The sequence below is a fragment of the Podarcis muralis genome, chromosome 11 (genome assembly GCF_964188315.1).
Source record: "Podarcis muralis chromosome 11, rPodMur119.hap1.1, whole genome shotgun sequence".
In the NCBI taxonomy this organism is placed as follows: Eukaryota; Metazoa; Chordata; class Lepidosauria; order Squamata; family Lacertidae; genus Podarcis; species Podarcis muralis.
Window position 1 is genome coordinate 10,837,178 of NC_135665.1, and position 20,418 is coordinate 10,857,595.

Consider the following 20,418-nt stretch of genomic DNA (forward strand, 5'->3'; position numbering starts at 1 on the left):
TCCGGCATCTGGACATGCGCAGACGTGATTTCCGGTATCTGCACAGGTGCAATTTCTGGCGCTGCTTGGCGAGTCCCCGCACCGCGCTGGTTTAGCACAGCACGAGGGGACTTGCCAAGCTGGCGGCTTAGTTCGTTGGTGGCTCTCGGGCCGATAAAACGGTCTTCGTGGGCCGCACATTGCCGATCTCTGGTCTAAGGTATCAGGACACAGGCATTTCTGGCTTCATACATATTGAGAATTGCCAACTGAGATTTCTGAGTTGTAGACATAGAGAATCATCAGTGCTGGGATGCATATCACCAAATGAATTCTGTACAGTGGTACCTCGCAAGACGAATGCCTCGCAAGACAAAAAACTCGCTAGACGAAAGGGTTTTTTGAGCTGCTTCGCAAGACGATTTTCCCTATGGGCTTGCTTCGCAAGACGGAAACGTCTTGCAAGTTTGTTTCCTTTTTCTTAACACCGTTAATACAGTTGCGACTTGACTTCGAGGAGCAACTCATAGAACGCGGTGTGGTAGCCTTTTTTGAGGTTTTTAAAGACTTTGGTGATTTTTGAAGCTTTTCCAAAACTTTCCCGACACCGTGCTTCGCAAGACGAAAAAAATCACAAGACGACAAAACTCGCGGAACGAATTAATTTCGTCTTGCGAGTCACCACTGTACTAGTTTAGCCATAATATAATCAAAGTGAGAGGAAGAATGCTTGTGAAATACGGCAGCACGGTAACTTGTCTTCCCTACTTCTTCACTTTGCAATTAGGGCCAGGGAAACAGCGAGTCATTCCAGGCACTCGAAGGTTACTTCTTCTTATACCTCACTTATACTGAGAGACCTACACAATCTTGTTTTCGTCTTGGGAAAACTCACTAACAGCTCTGAGATCCCCAGTTTACCTGATACTAGTTATGCTGAACAAAAGTGTGAAGGGAAGGGAACAATTGTTACTAGCAAAGCAGTTGTGACTGGCTCATCCTTACAGATTTATCAGTGCCATCATAGGGGTGTAGGGAGAAAAGGAGTTCAGGGTTAAGATGATAAATTACTGTTATTGTTGTTGTTATTATTATTATTATTAATTACTTATACCCCACCCATCTGGCTAGGTTTCCCCAGACTGATATGCAGTAACGCATTAGCCAAGAATGTGCTACAAATAATTCAAACTCAGCTTCAGTATTGGAAGAAAATATATGGAATAAAAATAAAACCACGCTTGTAGTAGGTATATAGCATAGGTTGCAAATTTATTGTGCATTAGGAAGCTTTTTAACTTAAAAACCAAACTGCATAGTACAAAAGGTTTGTTATCTTTGCTTAAGGCGGAACAAGTTTCAAAATATATATATATATATTTATTTTGTTCAGTCATTACACAATCCTTTATAAAAGCTGTATATCCATCACCATCATTACATTTATAAATACAAGATTTACACAGTACCTTATCTGGAAAAAGTAAAACTTCTTACAAATATCTACATATATTCAATACATATAAAACATTCTTAAGAGTACTTGGTTAGTTTGTGTGTGTGTAATGGTCCATTTCCACTGCCGCAAAATACATAGAAATCTGTGCAATTTAATAAAATGTCTCTAAAAATTATAACATGATACTCTGTAGAAACTAAACCATCTTTAGGGCCTCTTTGGGAGAGGCATTTCATAATTATAACCCATGAAATTCTTCCGAAGTTTGATATGATGGCTAAATAAGAGTTGGTAACAAATGCACACTAAGTAGCAGTTAAGGCAGGAGTGAAATTAACAGGAGAGGGAGTGCTTCATACGGCAGATAAAAAGTGATAGATGATGCAATAAATACACACAAGTAAATGTAAATTGCCTCAGCATCCAGTTAATTAGCCTCTATGTCAAAACTGGCTACATTGGTAGTGCTACCTAGTTCAGTGAGCATTACTAACCATCAGTGAAAGTACATGTGCCCTTTTAAGGTTTCCAAAGGAGCTCCTGACATACGGGTTAAGAGTCCTTGGGAATGAGGGTTGAAGACTTCCAAAAAAACCAAAAACCAAATCTATATTCAATGGCTGAAATTCTCTTAACACTTCTAACACAATATTCAATTTACCAGGCAGCCTATTAATTAGAAATGTAGGAACATAATGGTGAAGGGTTTTTGTTATCTTTATCCATCAGTAGAAGTAACTTTTCTCTGATTGGCGGGGGCTGTGGTCTGCTCACAGTGAATCTGTGTACTCAGTAAGTTCCACTTTGTTTGAAGGTTTTCCAAGATACTGTGTGTATTCCATATTCTGTCCGGTGCGGGGCTCGATAGCATTTCCAAATCAGATACAGAAAAATAACTGCGTTGAATTCTTATTTTTTTTAGAAAAAAAAGAAAAGTGGTTAAATCCGTCCCGACGGGACATCCATGGACACCAACATAGCAAACCTTAGGTGAGTGAAATGTGCAAAGCTTCTGACAAATCAAAAGCTCACTCCAGTCCTGCTCTGGATTCAGAGCTCAGTGCGTGGGTTTTGCTTGCTTGCAGACTACATGAACGTTAGGAAAATCTAGCTCTCACACGCTGCTGTCCTGCAGCAATGGCTCAATGTCCTCGTCGCTGCCTCGGTCGGGGTTGGTGCTCTGTATGCTGCTGATGCTGTTGGTGTGCTTTCTGGTACTGCTGGCTTTACTGTGCTCGGGGATGAATAAGGCAACCAGAAAAGCGAGGAGGACTGCACATGCTCCAAACAGGAATGGCGGGCCAGGAATAATCGAACTCTGCAGAGAGAAAGAAAGGAGCCACAATGAACAGGCTTACGGGGAATAACTCAGGCTGTGCAAAGCTGGGTCCAAGCATTCCTATTTGCCTACAGATATCAGTTTTTAGTCAGATTGCTGAACTGATTTACCAAGGAGATTTAGCCAAACTGATTTAGCCAAACTGACCGGCAGGATTCGGGATCAGGACGATCAGAAATTCCAGGATAATTGGAGTAAATTTATTGTATACTTAAAAGATAACTGTAAAAACTTAAAAGACATTAGCAGGATTGAAGTAATTCCTACAATGTAGATAAGATGTAAAAAGTTAAAATACGCAATTGGATTCGATAAGGGCGCTGAAGGGAAGGAGGGAAGTCGCAAGCTCGGCGGAGCAAAAAGGTTTATATGTTGAATAACGTATTGTAAGAATGACTGTGTAAAGAAAATAATAAAAAATTATTGAGGGGGAAAAAGAGAGTACTAAATAAATATATTGGAATATATACTGGAATGTATACAGTGGTACCTCGGGTTACATGTGCCTCGGGTTACAGACGCTTCAGGTTACACACTCCGCTAACCCAGAAATAGTACCTCTGGTTAAGAACTTTTCTTCAGGATGAGAACAGAAATTGCGTGGTGGCAGTGCGGCAGCAGCAGCAGGAGGCCCCATTAGCTAAAGTGGTGCTTCAGGTTAAGAACAGTTTCAGGTTAAGAACGGACCTCCGGAACGAATTAAGTACTTAACCCGAGGTACCACTGTATTGGAATATATATTGGCAAAAAAAAAAGTAAAGCTAGGAGACCAGAGATTTCGGCTGGCCTCGGCATCTACTCAAATATTTGTGGCTTCCACTGCCCCGCATCCTCCCTGACTCAGAAGGGGGCTGAGATCTCTTGTCTGACGTCATGTACAGTGGAGGCAGCACTTGGAAGTGGGGTTTCAAATACCATCCAAGTTCATCAGAAAACAACCCACGTTTGTGTCTCACCTTGGCTTGCAGGAGGCTGAGAAGAGCCTGCTCAAGGAGGCAGCTGAAACATGCAAGATTGCCTGTCCAGAACCTGCAAGGGAGAAGCTGGTCCACAATTGAGAGTGGCTGTCTGAACCACGGGATTAAACTCAAGCATGCCCTCCTACCCAGCTGCTCAACTTGATCGGACTTACTTTTGAGTAGACATGTCCAGTACTGCAGTGTAAAAGGATTACACCCGTATCAGCCCTGATGAAGAATATGAAACTCAGGCGCTTGTAAAATGTTTCACTCGAGACCCTTTGTCGCAGGCTTCAGCAGTGCATACAGCACAAAACGCAAATTATCGAAAATACAGGACTATCAATGGAGGTGCTTAATTGGCCATAACCTTGTGGAAATTCTGACAACCCTGTTACAAAGCACCCCAAGCACACAAGCAAAGAGTAAACTACATAAATATACAGTGGTGCCTCGCAAGACGAAAAGAATCCGTTCTGCGAGTCTCTTCGTCTAGCGGTTTTTTTGTCTTGCGAAGCAACCCTATTAGCGGCATAGCGGATTAGCGCTATTAGCAGTTTAGCGGTTTAGCGGCTATTAAAGGCTTAGCGGCTTAGCTGCTAAAAGGCTATTAGCGGCCTAGCGGCTTAGAAAAAGGGGGGGGGGGGAGAAAAAAAATCGCAAGACTAGCAAGACGTTTCGTCTTGCGAAGCAAGCCCATAGGGAAAACCGTCTTGCGAAGCAACTCAAAAACGGAAAACCCTTTCGTCTAGCGGGTTTTCCGTCTTGCGAGGCATTCGTCTTGCGGGGCACCACTGTAGATTAATTGTGGTGATGAGGTTGGGTGGGCGGGTACAATGAAATGCCCATTAAACATAGTCGACAAACACAAATGGCAAAATAAATGTTCAGTCTCGATATTCTATTTCTCAAAAGATTTCAGCCTTAGTTCTTAAAAGGATATGGGCATTACCTAAAGAACCTTTTATTTTTCATGGAACTGAATGAAATCTCAGAAGAGGCAGTTTTGGAGTACGGTGGTACCTCAAGTTACAAACGCCTCAGGTTACAAATGCTTCAGGTTACAAACTCCGCTAACCTGGAAGAGTTACCTCGAGTTGAGAACTTTGCCCCAGGATGAGAACGGAAATTGTGTGCCGGCGGGGCAGTGGCAGCAGCAAGAGGCCTCATTAGCGAAAGCACACCTCTAGTTAAGAACAGTTTCAGGTTAAGAACAGACCTCCGGAACGAATTAAGTTCGTAACTAGAGGTACCACTGTACTGTGAAAGCATTCCATGTACATACTTACTTCGCCAAAACTTTATTAGGCATTACAAATATGGGCCATCATAAAACATCCATATATAAAATTTGAAAATATATACAAAAACAGCCATGTAAAAAATGCAGTAGCAAGGATTTTCATTGGAGTTTCTTCCCGCTAAATCACCACTCTAAGAGATACTATTGACAAAAACTCAGCCACCGTTGCTGTTAATTCCATGTATATAAGGAAGTTCTAATGTCCCTACAGGCATTTTTTTCAAAAAGCAAGGCAACCTTCACAATAATTTCAGGAGTGACTGGACAAAATAGAGCAACGCCAGAGCAATTTTTTGCAGGGTGGAGGGAGAAGTTCCACCACATGAACAGATGTTGTTCTGCTCATGCAGTGGTTTCGATGTACAATTCATGGGGAATAATCATTTAACTGGTTCCGGTAGTTTGTTCTTCAAGGAGGTGCTGTGTATTTTAAGCAGACGGTCTCATTTACAGTTGTAAAAACCAAGCATTTACAACTAGAATGGACTGTATGCTCAACTGGCACTATTTTAAAGAGATTTCAAAAAATAGGTTTTTAAATAGAAGCGGTTGGTACAGAATTGTTCTGTTAAGTAGTGGAAGAGGAGAAATTTGTGGTGTGCAACTCGCCACAGCTGTACAACACTGCAAGGAAATCATATCCAACTACTGGCAGACCCATCAAGCGATATTCCAGTTGTAGATTTACTCCATGTTTCACCCTCTAAGCAGACATGAAGCCTAGAAATGGCTATCTTGTATGTTGTTGGATGCCAAAAGATTTCATTATATGAAATGTTACATAGACTTTTGCTCAGTGCCTAAATAAAGCAAGAAAAGCATATATAACATGAGGGTCACCTATGGGGAGGGCGGTTTGCTTTGCTTACTTGTTATGTATGTGTTTCTGTGTGGCTGTATCAATGTTGTAACGTATTTTAAAATGTTTAAAATAGGTTCTAAGTCGCTGGACAACTTTGTTTAACAAGTGACTAACAAGTCTAATAGTAATATGAACAGCATGGGTTCTTACCAGGAAATTTAACATCACAAATAAGTGGGGTGCCTTGATCAAGCACTATTAAAAGTTATGATTTACAATAATTTACCTCATCGCTTGGATCTTGCATTGCTTTTTTATCAGGATCCGGGACAGGCGCCAACTCGGTGAGCTCCACATGGAACAGAAAGAAGATGAAGCCAAAGAGAGCAGGACCAAGACCATTGCAAAGGCCTCTGATTCCAGTTATTATCCCCTGGACAACACCTGTAAAAGAGAAAGAGAACGGGAGATATAATTTCCATGAGCTTGACTCCCGTTCTAAAATGATGCAAAAACTGGAAAGCTTACCGTTTAATTGCTGTACTTTCAGGCTATCCTGCAGTTAACAGGCGGGCCTTATTTCAAACTGATCAGTTTCAATAAAATAGTTTAAGGAGGATAAACTGAACTTTCCTTGTTCCAAAATGACTGAATTAGTCTACTTGTTTCAATGAAGGAAGAGGAAAGTTCTGATCCAGGGGTTCTCAAATTTTACTGAAGCCCACCAATCACAAAATGGCAGTGCAAGAGATGAATGAACCGCAAAATGGTGGTTGACGGAAGCGGAGTTTGGCATAATCAGCTGGCTGGCATCACTTTCTATTGCCCACATTTAATCTTTGGAAAACATAAAATTCTTTGCTATAGCATTTTCCTTGTGGCAATGTCCTCCATACCTCGGACTACAGTTTCCCTCAGGCTAAATACAGACACTTGCTCGGTCAGTCTTGTCACTTAGCTACCTCATTTTAGGCAGAATTTGCTGATCCCCTTCCCATCTCTACATATTGCTCAAAAATATTCACACACCCATCTCCTGTCATTCCTTCTCCCAGTCTCCTTTAACATTCAACTTGTACCTTTCCCACCCCAAGTTGCAGCCCAAGACCTCACCATTCCTTGCATCCCTCCTTTCTGGGTCCTTTTACGATCACTTCTTCCACCTATTACTGCTTTTGTTTCTTATCCCTTTCATTTCTATTCCCGGTTTATTTCTGAATAATTATAATAAAGATTTATCTTTTATCTGTATCTTATTTCCTTCAACACCTCCTCCAGCCATCGCTGCTCAAGACAAACCTTCCTTCCATCCCCCTTTCCTAAACTTCTCTCTGTCTCCCGACCGCCTTTACTTAGCATGAAATGAGTCAGAACTGGTCTGATTAAAAGGCTGTGTGGCATAGTGAGCAGATGGGGCAAGCAAGTGTGGAGGCACTGGGCAAACGGTGGCACAGAGCCCCACCAAAAAGTGGCCTAAGGCGCTCTGGTGGGTTCTGATCCACAGTTTGAGAAACACTAACCTGTCACATGTTCAAAACACCACTAGAGGGTGTTAACATCAACTTCCTAACTGCTAAAAAATACTTCAAAGGATTCTTAATTGAAAAAAGAGGAAGAACTTTGGGATTTCTTTGGCTGTAACTTGCACTTACCCACTCAAATTACTTTTAAAAGGTCATGTTTTCTCATGTTAATGCCAACAAATTTAGCCCCATTCGGCAAAAACTGTAGATATCCTACACAGGAAAGGGAACCAAATCTGTATGTCCTGTTCAGATAATCTCTCACACAGAGCCTGCAACTGGGATAACCAACTGCAAGATTCTCACATTCCTACTGGCCCTGTGAGACCAAATTTGCAAAGAGTATATTTTAATTAGTCATCTCTAATACTGAACAGTTCTGGAAACAAGGCTCAGCTACAGTCAAAGTACTTTTGGAAGAGAAAAATAATCTACCACAATCAACCTTCCATGGAAATTGTACCAAAGTCTGTGTACTGTTATACTTGTTATTATTATTACCTGTCCTCAGAGCAGGTCCTCAGAGCAGATTATAAAATTATAAACAGTTAAAATGAATTAGTGTTACAGGAATTAAGCCGGTCCTGTAAACATGTGTCTCAGGTGTCAAAGACCAGGGTAAAATTGTGTGTCTTCCGCATAAAAAAAGAATCATCATTTGTGAAGATCAATAATACCACCACTTACTTTGCCTAGAGTACCGTGAACATCCAAAAGCAAATTGTTTTCTGAAGCACAGGTAAATGTTTGCATGCTGGTGTTGGAAAGAAAATAGCTCTATGGAAGATGCTTCACAGAACTTGGTTTCCTAGAACGTAAGAGCGTGGGGCTGATAACGCCAGGGTTGCTGGTTTGATCCCCTTATGGGACCACTACATATTTCTGCATTCCGGGGGGTTGGACTAGATCAGGGGTAGGCAACCTGAGGACCGGGGGCAGGATGCGGCCCAATTGCCTTCTCAATCTGGCCCGCGGACGGTCCGGGAATCAGCGTGTTTTTATATGAGTAGAATGTGTGCTTTTCTTTAAAATGCATCTCTGGGTTATTCGCGGGGCCTGCCTGGTGTTTTTGCATGAGTAGAAGGTGTGCTTTTCTTTAAAATGCATCTCTGGGTTATTTGTGGGGCACAGGAATTTGTTCATTATTTTTTCCAAAATATAGTCCGGCTCCCCACAAGGTCTGAGGGACAGTGTTGAAAAATGTTGCTGACCCCTGGACTAAATGACCCACGGAGTCCCTTCCGACTCTACAATTCTATGAAAAACAAAATCAGTGTACTCACCTTGTTGGTCTGAGTCTGCATTTCGTGACACAAGAGCGCTGATTGCTGGGAACGTAATACTTGACATGGATGCTACGGCTCCAGCTGCCCACATCATCCTGAGAGCAAGACACAAAGCAAAGCCATTACGCCATTTGTAATGAAGGAGCTATGCAGAAACAAAAACTAGCTCTCCTGCTATTGGGGTACCTTGTTGGAAGCGTTAGAATTGTAGTCAGACTACATGGTACAGTTGCCATGAGGGTTTGCAGCATTCCAGGGGAAGTTTATTATCCCACTGGCTGTGATTTTTAGCAGCGCTGAAATGGATCAGGACCATCAGTTAGCATATTTCCCCACACCAGTAGCGGCTGCTAGCAGAGTCCATAGTACTTAGAAGGTGGTGCTCATTTCGCACAATAACTGTGGCTAAGTACCGTATTTCTCCGAGTATAAGACATGGGGTTTTTTGTTACCAGGGCTGCCTAGGCTGCGGATGTGTTCCCGAAGCGTCGGGCGCTCTGCTTTCAGCGCGCCCGGCGCTCCGGGAAGCAGACTGCTATCCGCAGCCTAGACAGCCCTGCGGGAACTCCCGCAGGGCTGCCGATGTCTTCCTGAAGCCTGGAGAGCGAGAGGGGTCGGTGCGCACCGACCCCTCTCGCTCTCCAAGCTTCAGCAAAAGCCTGTATTCGCCCCATAGGACGCACCCAGATTTCCCCTTCATTTTTGGAGGGGAAAAAGTGCGTCCTATAAGGCAAAAAATACGGTAAATCTGTTCTGGGTTTTCCTCCAACCCTCCAGAGCAGATCTGGGGAGGGAGTGGAAGGAATCTAGGGAGAGGAAGGGGAAGTTCCACTGCACAACCAGAAGTTATTGAGCTAATCGAATTACTTTATGGGATACTGCCCTACGAAAAGATTTAAGAAGTAGGTTGACAAATGCACACGGGGAATAAGGATTTTCAGATATGAAAAGGCTGAGGAATACTGGTCTAGAAAGTTCAGATCAGCACTCGGGGGAAAAAACCCCATTATTTTTTTTATTAATCAAAGTATTTCTACATTGCCATTACTGATCCCACTGCCAGCCCAAACAGGCACCCAAGGTGACTTGCAGCAATATGAAAGATAAAAGTACACCCAAGAGTAAAAGAATTAGAAAGAGCACTGAAGCAAATAGACAGAGACGTGGCTATTCTGCAATTACTGCACTTACCAAGGTTGGGAACCAAATCCATACCAAGCCAGCTGGAACATCTGAAAGCCAAGGCCAAGGAGCACAGTATTTTTGTTTCCTATAGACCTCATTAGGATACTGAGAAAAACAGTCTATAAAAAAAAGATAATAAATAATGTAGGAAAAAGCTTTACAATTGGATAATTCTATATATTTATAATAAAAAAAAACATTTAATTACCAATACAGTGGTACCTTGGGTTAAGTACTTAATTCGTTCCGGAGGTCTGTTCTTAACCTGAAACTGTTCTTAACCTGAAGCACCACTTTAGCTAATGGGGCCTCCTGCTCCGCCACGCCGCCGGAGCACGATTTCTGTTCTTAGCCTGAAGCAAAGTTCTTAACCTGAAGCACTATTTCTGGGTTAGCGGAATCTATAACCTGAAGCGTATGTAACCTGAAGTGTATGTAACCCGAGGTAGCACTGTACATACATTTTCTAAACAAGATACTGTTAGAAGCACAAAGCTTCAAATTAATCACTTACAGCGCAGTTGTATGAATATCTACTCAAAAGAATTAAGGGCTTTAATTCCACCCAGTGAAACCACAGCCAAGGCAAAATTTGAACTGGGGATTTCCTACTCAAAAATGCACGTTCTTAACTGTCACCGTAGATCAGGGGTGCCCAGCAGGCCACTCGTGACTTGCCAGGGGCCAGAAAACTTTTTCAACAGGGGGCTGGTCCACTGTCCCTCAGACTTTGTAGGGGCTGGACTATATTTGGGGGGGGGAGGCAAATTCCTATGCCCCACAAATAACCCAGAGATGCATTTTAAATAAAAAGACACATTCAACTCATGTAAAAACACGCTGATTCCTGGACAATCCGCAGGCCGGATTTAAAAGGCAACTGGGCCGGATCCGGCCCCTGGGCCTTAAGTTTGCCTACCCATGGGCTAAGGGATCCAATTTGGGCTGTGGATCCATTTTCCCCAAAACATGCCCACCCATTCACTCATCAACTGACATGACTGGCGACATAAGCTGATTGGCAGGAAGACAAGGTTAAATCCAGCACTGGCTGCATATCCTGCTCTCAGTAAAGGATAGATAGTAAGATTCTCTCATTAGCCGATGAGTAGGGGTTAAAACCTGCACCGTTCTTTGCAACAGACCATAGGGGTTGTCTGAAAGCATCCACAAACAGGAGGTGATGGAGTGGAGGGGTGGCTGGGAAAACCCTTTGCCTTTAAAATCACTCGCTTGTTGCGACTGTTGGGACTTCAAAGCACATCACCTGACATCATAGTGATATCAAGGGATGGGCAGGTGGCTGGCCCGGAGCTCCTATCAAATTTGGCCCAATGGGAAGATCCGGGACCCACTGGCAGCAAAATGTTCCCCGCCCCTTCCCTAGCGCTTCCACCAATAGTTAATCGGGAAAATGATTTCATCAGTATTCATCCTTCCTTTCTGGCACTCCCAACCACTGCAATTTCATCCCCCCATCCCGTTTTTATGACCGCATTCTTTTCAATTCTGGACTGCTAATCCCCAACTATGCAGGGGATCTAGGGGAGGGCAGGCTCTTAAGGCAGCCTCACATCAAACAGATGTCAAATTGTGTGCGCAGCTCTCAGCCCTAAATGAGTCTTACTACCCAAGGCAGACAAGGCAGACATTTGGTAAAGCATTTATACTATACAAAAAAGCAACTCATGTGAAAAGGAGACGGAGAGGACTTCTGAGTAGCAAAACTCCAGCTTAAAAATGTTCTCCAGGAAACCAGTCCGATACCTTTCCCGCACCAGGCCAAATACCATTTTATTATCCCAGGATTGTTAGCACTTTCAATTTTTTTAATATGGACCCTAAGTGTATCAATGTTGTTCAGACCTGGAGTAAAAAATGTTCTCCCTGTCTCAATCAAACTTTAAACAAGCACACCATTCTATCGTAGCTAGAAGTTCTTGCATGTTGAAAAGGTGCTGGAAATGTAACAACCTTAATAGAAACCAGGCAGGGACACCTTTATGCATAAAGATCCTTCTTTTCTTTTCTTTTTTCTTTTTTAAAGGAATATAGCATTAGGCGGCAAACCAAACATCTCATCTAGGTTCATTGTATAAAGGGTAAAGGTAACCCCTGACCATTAGGTCCAGTCGTGACCGACTCTGGGGTTGCGGCTCTCATCTCGCTTTATTGGCCGAGGGAGCCGGCGTACAGCTTCCAGGTCATGTGGCCAGCATGACTAAGCCGCTTCTGGAAAACCAGAGCAGCGCACAGAAACACCGTTTACCTTCCCGCTGGAGCGGTACCTATTTATCTACTTGCACTTTGACGTGCTTTCGAACTGCTAGGTTGGCAGGAGCAGGGACCGAGCAACGGGAGCTCACCCCGTCGCGGGGATTCGAACCGCCGATCTTCTGATCGGCAAGTCCTAGGCTCTGTGGTTTAACCCACAGCGCCACCCGAGTCCCATAGGTTCATTGTATATTGCATATTAAAAAGTTACAGGCTTGGTTGAATGTTCAAGAACTGTACAGGTGAAACTCAAAAAATTAGAATATTGTGAAAAGGTTCTTTTACTTCAGTAATTCAACTCAAAAGGTGAAACTAATATGTGAGATAGACTCATGACATGCAAAGTGAGATATCTCAAGCCTTTATTTGTTATAATTGTGGTGATTATGGCATACACCTGATGAAAACTCCAAATTAACAATCTCAGAAAATTAGAAAATGTTTCATGGACGAAGTTTTGTTCCTCCCAAAGAATGTCGACTGTTTTTAAATACCTGTGGTCTGCAAGAAGGCCACAAGAATTCAGTCACAATTTGCGCACCTCTATCTCAGCCTTCCCACAGAACACATGTACTTAATGTGCAAATCACTTATCACCCTGATCGTTAATATTTGCCTTTTATTATGAGCTATCACCTAAGACATAGGATTGTAAATGCTTACCTGCGCAACGATAGACAGAATTCCTATCACAGCTATGAATGCTGCAATGCTGGCATACTCAAATTTTATCACCTGCAGATAACACAAAAACAATGCGTGTAAAGTTCAAAGAAACAGTAAGTGAAGAACAATTACATTTATAGGCAGCTTACAAAACTGAAGCAACCCAGTACAGTAAATTTTCATACAGTAAGGACAAATTTGGAAGACTAGAAGGTAAAGTGATTTCAGAGGTGGAAATAGGAGTTGGGGTGGGCAAAGGAAGACGGCAGTCAAGACTAGGTAAAAATATCTTATCAACATCCAGTCAAATATAGGTCATCACATTCAGGTCATATTTAGTATAAGACTATAAACTGAACTCTCTTACGGGAAATAAAAAGAACCACCAACCTATGTATTATGCTTCCATATTTAAATCATGCATTTTCCTTCGTACTCACTGAACTACACTTGAGGGGGGGTGTTTGCATTATCAGGAATGCCCAGGTGTATACAAGATCACAGCCTTACAGCAAACATGCAGGAAAACAAACTGCCATGGGCCAATTCTAATTTGACAAAAGGCAATCTAACTTTTCCATTGGTGTACTTTGTATTTTCTACCCAGTTGCATGAGCTAATCCCCTGTATCCTGAACAAGCTACTGGATATGTCTATACCATATAATATGGTATATGTCAATAATGCCTATGACCATATCCCGAAAACCCCTTGTTATCTCAAGGCCCAGCTTGAAACTTTCTTTTGAGTAGCAGTTCCCCATATGGAATCAGAAATTACCTTTGAACTTCTTGACCTACTTTTAAAAAGGGGTGGGTGGGAATCTACTGCGATAATACAATTATTAGTCATGCAATCTGGATTTTTGGCACTGTGCTATTTAAACAGCTTTGCATTTTTACCAATGACTGGCATTTTGAATAAACTCTAGGTTACACTGTTTTAATTTCATTAACTGCTGTAACTATATGGCACAACTGATTTATAGTTTTACGAATTTGCTTTCATTGTATTTTTAGCGATTTTACTACTGTGTAAACTTCTTTGCTATTTTCTTCAGAAAAAAGTGTTACATATTTTTAATAAATGCAACGGCTACGTACTATGTACATGTTTGATGCGAGTCTTTTAGTTTTTACGCTCTTACAGTTGTTTTAACTGAATGTTTTATTTGTTTTTAGTTTTTATCTGTTTTAATTATCAATTCTGTTTTTTATCCACTTAATATTCCATTCTCTGACTGCTGGTCTATGACTGTAATAAACTGATTGATTGATTGATTGATGTTTGATACTTTCAAGGCTTCATTTGTTCCCTGCATGTATTCTTAATTTATCTATCCAGAACTTGTCCAATACTCAAAAAATACCTTTAATTACTTACTTGTCTCAAATATAGGAAAAAGCTAGAATATTGGCCAGCCTCAGGCAGGTAAGAAAGAAAGACAGTGATGCAAGTCAGCAAAATTGTAGTATCTTTTCCAACTCTTCTCAAAGACTGTCAAAAAAGTAAAGCAAGTCAAAATGAAACATCTGAAAAGGATTATTACATTTTGAGCAAGTGATATTTTTCGCTAATGAGTGCATTTGTCAGAATATATTCCATCTGTGGTTTGTTTCAAAAAAACCTATGAACAGATTTTATTCAAAGACCATTGTTTCTCCTGTTTTTGAGTTTCCTTGATAATTTCCTAATGCTGAATTTAGATGGACCTCTGTTCAAATTCATAAAAGTAATGTTGACTAAACAAATGAATAGCTTGATTGTTCTATTCTGCTCAGTAACAAAGGCTCCTAAGTCAGTGAAGTTCGGCTATAGCAACTACTGATAATGTTGTTTCCTATTTACTTCTTCCTATATACCAGGCATGTCCAACAGGTAGATCGTGATCTACCGGTAGATCACTGGACATCTGCGGTAGATCACTGGCAGATCATTGGCTCCTCCCAAAGAAGCTGAACAACTGTAGCTCCCCTAAAAAAAGCTGAAAATTTTACCTCCTCCCTGAAAAAAACTCAACAACTTTGACCTGAACCCCCAAAAAGGGCGTAGATCACTGCCTGTTTTTAACTCTGTGAGTAGATCACAGTCTCTTGGGAGTTGGCCACCCCTGCTATATACATAAAAATGCAATGCTGTTGACATGCTGCAGTTCAGGTGGCTGCTAACAGGTAGCCACACCAACTCCAGCATGGTGACAGAGCAGAAAGCAGGGGGGCAAACAAGCAAAATTGATGGGGGGGATGGGCAGGCAGCCTAACTGAGCTGTTTAACAGAGGGGAAAGTGCTTCAGAGAGCAGTTTGCCAACCCATTCTCAGAAGTGCCTCCTCCCTTTGCTGAACACAGCTGCAAGGTTTAACAAAGGGAAGGAGGTGCTTCAGATAATGATTTGGCAAACCGAACTCTGAAGCGCTTCCCACCCCCCCTTAAAAGCTCATAGGGCAAGCTGTGCAGGGAGGGTAAAGGAAGGGAGGTTTGGCAGGGTGGCAGCCCCTAGTCTTCCCGTAAGATAGCACTGGAGCTGCTAGAATGATTCTTAAAATTTGCGGTACTCAGGTTGGGTGCATTATACCTTCAGGGTACAAGGTACAAGATCTCAGGTACCTTGTGAGTACCTTCTCTTCAGAAGGGGCATTGGCTTGTCTAGTTCCCACATTCCTACAGCTGCATTATTTAGAAATAGAACAAACCTGTACCAGTAAGTACAAGGTTCCATCAGAGTTTTATCATCATTTAGATTGTACCACCATGATTAACTGGTCTACCATTATAATTAGGAAAGTGCGGCAAGTCAGAGTTGTTCCTAGACATGGGTGAGGGTTCGAAGAGCTACCATAGGCATATATAATGAAATTCTGATTTAGTAAATGAATGAAAAACTTTGCTGAAGATGCATGCGGCAATGAAGCATCTTAAAGTAGTTGGACGGGACTTTTGGAGATCCATGTAGTTCAACCCCTGGAATGAAGGGTTATGCAATGTAAGATACAGCTTCCATCAGCCTCAAATACCCCTAGCAAGGGCGATCCTACTGCTTCCTGAGGCAGTCTGAACAGATCTTACCATTAGGAAGTGTCTCCTAATGTTTAGCTGCAACTTCCTTCTCTGCAATTTCTACCGCTTGGGGCTAGTCTTGGCGCCTGGTGCAAGAGAGAAAAGGTCTACTATATCTTCTCCTGATGAGGCCTAACTAGAACATAATGGAGCAGAACTATTACTTCCTATAATCAGGACACTATGCTTCTGTTTCTGGAGACTGCATTAGATTTAGCACCAATATCACACTGCTGACTAATAAAGGAGAAGGAACAAAAAACCAGTAACTTACTGCAAATGGGTCTGCTTGTTCCCATGATATAAGGGAAGGTGGCCTCATTTTTTCAGGTAGAGATTCTGGTACAGCGAGTAGAATGAAACATATATCTACAACAGCCACCACCGTAGCAATTAATACAACCAAATTATCTCCATATAAAGTAGACAGGTGTGCTCCAATGGCAGGACTAGTTACCAAACTGGCTGCGAACGTTGCAGATACCTGAAAAGAAGACATTGGATTTTACTGCTTAGTTATGACCTCATGAGCAACTTAACATTCCTCACCAACTGAAACCTGAACTATCTCAAATGCACTATCTCCCAAATCCCAATTCCTGCAACAGAGTACCAGAAGAGTGGTATTCAATGAAGCAGTTTTGTTAGCACAAAGGTTTCTGTATGCTCAATGGAACATTCCCCACTCTGCTCCAGCATGGCCTCCCAAATCTTCTCCAGAGGGCTGGAGGAACGCCCAGAAGAGATTTATGGGGAAGGAGAGGGAGGGATGTTCCGTTGTGCAGCCGAAGTCTTTGTGCTAAGAGAACTACATTTTGTGTACTGCCCACAGCCTTTTCTGTCACCATGCATTTTGACAGAAATATCTACCTACTAAGGTGAGCTGCTGAAATTATGATGTTAATAATAGCTACACTGAAGACTCTTGAGCAGTGTTTCCCAAACCTGGCTCTCCATCTGTTTTTTTGGACTACAATTCCCATCATTCCTGACCACTGGTCCTCCAAGCTAGGGATGATGGGAGTTGTAGTCCCAAAACAGCTGGAGATCCAAGTTTGGGAAACCCTGATCTTGAGGATAAGCATGAAGCTTTGCCAGGCTTGATGCTCTACAGAAGCATTAAGAAGCATACATATCTCTTAGATTCCACTTTGCGTTTAAGAACTATTGGCAATTGGAGGAAGACAGAAAATTGTATCCCAGAAGCCTAAAGGCATTAAAACTTTTCAATTATTCTACTTACACATTGGGGGTGCGATTTTCAAGCTGCTTTATAACTATGCTCATTTTATTTTAAACTGTTTGGGGGTAGTTGCAAATAGTGTTTTCCACTCTAACCTCAGCTCTTTGGCTTTCTCTGAATAGTTAGGGGATTAAAGTAGACAGGCAGGGGACCAGTTTTAAAAATACATACTAAATCTAGCAGCCCTAAGCAACTAGACTGCAACATCTCAGAGCATTTATAGAACAATTTATCCCCCTTCTGTCTCTTGGTAGTATCACTATTTCTTATTCGCAAGTGTGTTTAAGATTGTTAAGCCACTGACAAATGCTTGTATTTTATTCTTTATACCGTGCTCAGTAGTTTTATGCCCTTAATAATAATGATGGTAATAACTTAGGTGTCAATTCTGATCCATCTTTTTCAGATTCAACCCTCTACCCAAGAGTTGGCACTTTTCATTCTTTTATATTTTTGAAATTCTCACTATGGCTTCATCATTCCTAAATTGGATTATTGCAATGCTCATCTTTATGGCCCTTTCAGCTGTTTTAAGGTATCTTCTATTCATAATTCTGCCACCTGCCTCATTTGCTCTGCACACAGCTTCAATCACATCTTCCACTTTTCTGTTTTATATTGGATTAGTCTTTCATTTCACATTTACTATGAACTTCTTGCCTTTAAATGTCTCTACTCTTGTACTTAGCTTTATATTTTTCCCCTAGTCTCTTTCCCTCACTCCCTTTATGTCTTTAACTTAAACTTTGTCAGGACTAGAATTTATCCATCCTTTTTGCCCAGCTATATGATGCTGCTATGAACTGTTATTTCCTACAGTGGTTTATCTGAACACAGCTATGCAGGGATGTAAACAGCACTTTCTGGGCCCAATATGCTGCATGCAGTTTGGACACCCTTCGCCATACCTAGTCAGCACTTGGACTGAAGATAACTTGGGAACCCAATTTTATTGCATATTGAGTTTCAGGATAATCATACACATAATAAATTAGTTGAAAATATCTGCGTGTTTTCACACAAAAAAACATTCATTATATAGATCAGCCCTCCCATACCTGGTACAGTGGTGCCCCGCAAGACGAACACCTCGCAAGACGGAAAACCCGCTAGACGAAAGGGTTTTCCGTTTTGGAGGCGCTTCGCAAAACGAATTTCCCTATGGGCTTCCTTCGCAAGATGAAAGCCCATAGGGAAATCTCCGGGACAGCGGGGAAGGGCAGCGCATCTTCCCCACTGTCCTCGGACCTCCTCCGAAGGCTGGCGGCGGGGCGGAGAGACCTCCTCCCGCCGCCAGCCTTCGTTTCTCCGCTATCCCGGACGGCTTTTGAAGGCAGGCGGGGGGGGAGCAAAGACTTTTGCCCCCCGCCGGCCTTCAGAAGAGGTCCAGGACCTCTTCTGAAGGCCGGCGGGGGGCAAAAGTCTTTGCTCCCCCCTGCCTGCCTTCCCGGGGGCTTTTAAATCGCCCCGGACAGCGGAGAAGTCCTCCGCTGTCCCGGGGTTTTTTAAAATGCTGGTGGGCGGCAGCAGAGGCTTCGCTGCCGCCCGCCAGCATTTTAAGATCGCCCCGGGACAGCGGAGAAGTCTCCGCTGTCCCGGGGTTTTTTAAAATGCTGGGGGTGGGAAGAAAAGCCCTTGTCCCCCCCCCCCAGCCTTCAGAAGAGGTCGGGGGACAGACTGTCCCCGGACCTGGTCTGAAGTTGGTTTCCATAGGAACGCATTGATTGATTTTCAATGCATTCCTATGGGTAACCGTGCTTCGCAAGACGAAAAACTCGCAAGAAGAAAAAACTTGCGGAACGAATTAATTTCGTCTTGCGAGGCACCACTGTATGCTCCAAATGTTTTAGACAACTCATATGAGCCCCAGTCAGCACAGCCAATGCTCAGAGATGGTGGGAGTTTAAGCATATGACCTTGAAATCCTACAAGTCTACTGATATGTTACATTAGCATCACGGAGTTCAACGGGATATAATCCCACCTAGATAAGTGTGCACAGGCTTGCAAACTAATCAAACCATTTCTATTTTATCTAATTTTTATACTAAAGAGGCTACACAATATTGCACTAGTTTCAAAAGGAGGACTTAAATAAGCAAGGCTAGAATTAAATTATTTTTATCTTGCGATTCATCCTTGTACTTTATTCTTCCCACCCCACTTTCCTCCCATCCTTCCTTCCATTATCTAACCCATTTCCCTTCCTCTCCGTTCCCCTCCTCTCCCCTCCCCTCCCCACACACTGACACACACCCTCTCTGTCTGATCCACGGGCAGCAGTGTTCAGATCCAAAACAAGCAAGTACACACAATTGCACAGTGCAGCAAATGTGCTTTCACTATGTTCGTGAAACCCCTCCTGCCTTGTATCTATCTTCTGTATGCACACACTGTCTTGTTCATCCCCTGCTATGCAGCTGACTGGTGGACCATGCCTAACTCTAGGTCTTCCACATCAATATCTGCCACTTGGTGGCCACGTTTTAAATCTAGAGGGAAGCTGGCAATGAGATCAAATTGCATTTGAACTACAACTATTTCTATTTCATTGAACTGTTGAGACAGTAGCTTTTTAACACTAGTGGAGGTTGGGGGGGAAAGAGGCGAACATTTAGCCCAAGGTTTCTCAAGCTTGGGTCTCCTGCTGTTTTTGGACTACGATTCCCATAATCCCTCACTAGCAGGACCAGATGTCAGGGATTATGGGAATCGTAGTCCAAAAACAGCAGGAGACCCAAGCTTGGGAAACCCTGGTTTGGCCAGTGTGCTAAAACACAGAGACTCTGATAGTTAATGACTGGGAGGAAGCTGGCACCCGAGGCTAAAGGAATGGCTTGGTAAACGGAGAAACGTCAGACAACAACCCTGAGAATGTACCTTAACAGTACACATCCTTATTTTAAAAGAAATCTGGAACTATTTTTATGCCACAAAACATGTCTGCTCAGCAACAGTTCTAAACTTATTAATTTATTTACTATTTGTATTTGAAACCATCACTAAATGGTTCCAGGGTGGGTTTCAAACACATCAAAATTAGGCTCAGTGTATAATTCAAATCATATAATAAAACCACAAAACCCATCAATATAAGAAACTGCAAGGCAGCAGGTCTAAAAGTCACAAAAAGAAATTGTCTAACAGATGCCTTCCTCCTTCATCACCACTTCAGCTTAACACTTCAAAAATGTTTTTAGCAAGGTGCAAGATATGTAAGCACTCTATTTTTCAGGGGTTGCCATGGTACTTCTGTACTAATGAAGCAGCAGAGGAAATTACTTCATAGAAGACCGCATCCAAAGAGCATTACAGCATCTTGGCAATTCAGGGTTGTATCTAACA

General features: G+C 42.5%; 1 protein-coding gene across 3 annotated transcripts in view; it reads right to left on the bottom strand.

Annotated features, from left to right (window-relative positions):
• Positions 1-1,226: 1,226 nt before the first annotated feature.
• Positions 1,227-20,418, bottom strand: part of SLC71A2 (solute carrier family 71 member 2) — a 41,212-nt gene continuing 22,020 nt past the window's right edge. For 2 of the 3 annotated variants that reach the window (XM_028748207.2, XM_028748206.2), the window contains 7 exons: positions 16,105-16,314; positions 14,159-14,272; positions 12,773-12,844; positions 9,842-9,954; positions 8,648-8,745; positions 6,128-6,285; positions 1,227-2,756 (listed from right to left, as the gene is read on the bottom strand). In XM_028748207.2, coding sequence (XP_028604040.2) covers positions 2,553-2,756; positions 6,128-6,285; positions 8,648-8,745; positions 9,842-9,954; positions 12,773-12,844; positions 14,159-14,272; positions 16,105-16,314 — 969 coding nt within the window. In that variant the 3' untranslated portion in view covers positions 1,227-2,552. Of the gene's footprint in view, positions 2,757-3,539; positions 3,965-6,127; positions 6,286-8,647; positions 8,746-9,841; positions 9,955-12,772; positions 12,845-14,158; positions 14,273-16,104; positions 16,315-20,418 lie in introns of those variants that run through there. The other variant, XM_077936038.1, reaches the window with a different exon arrangement.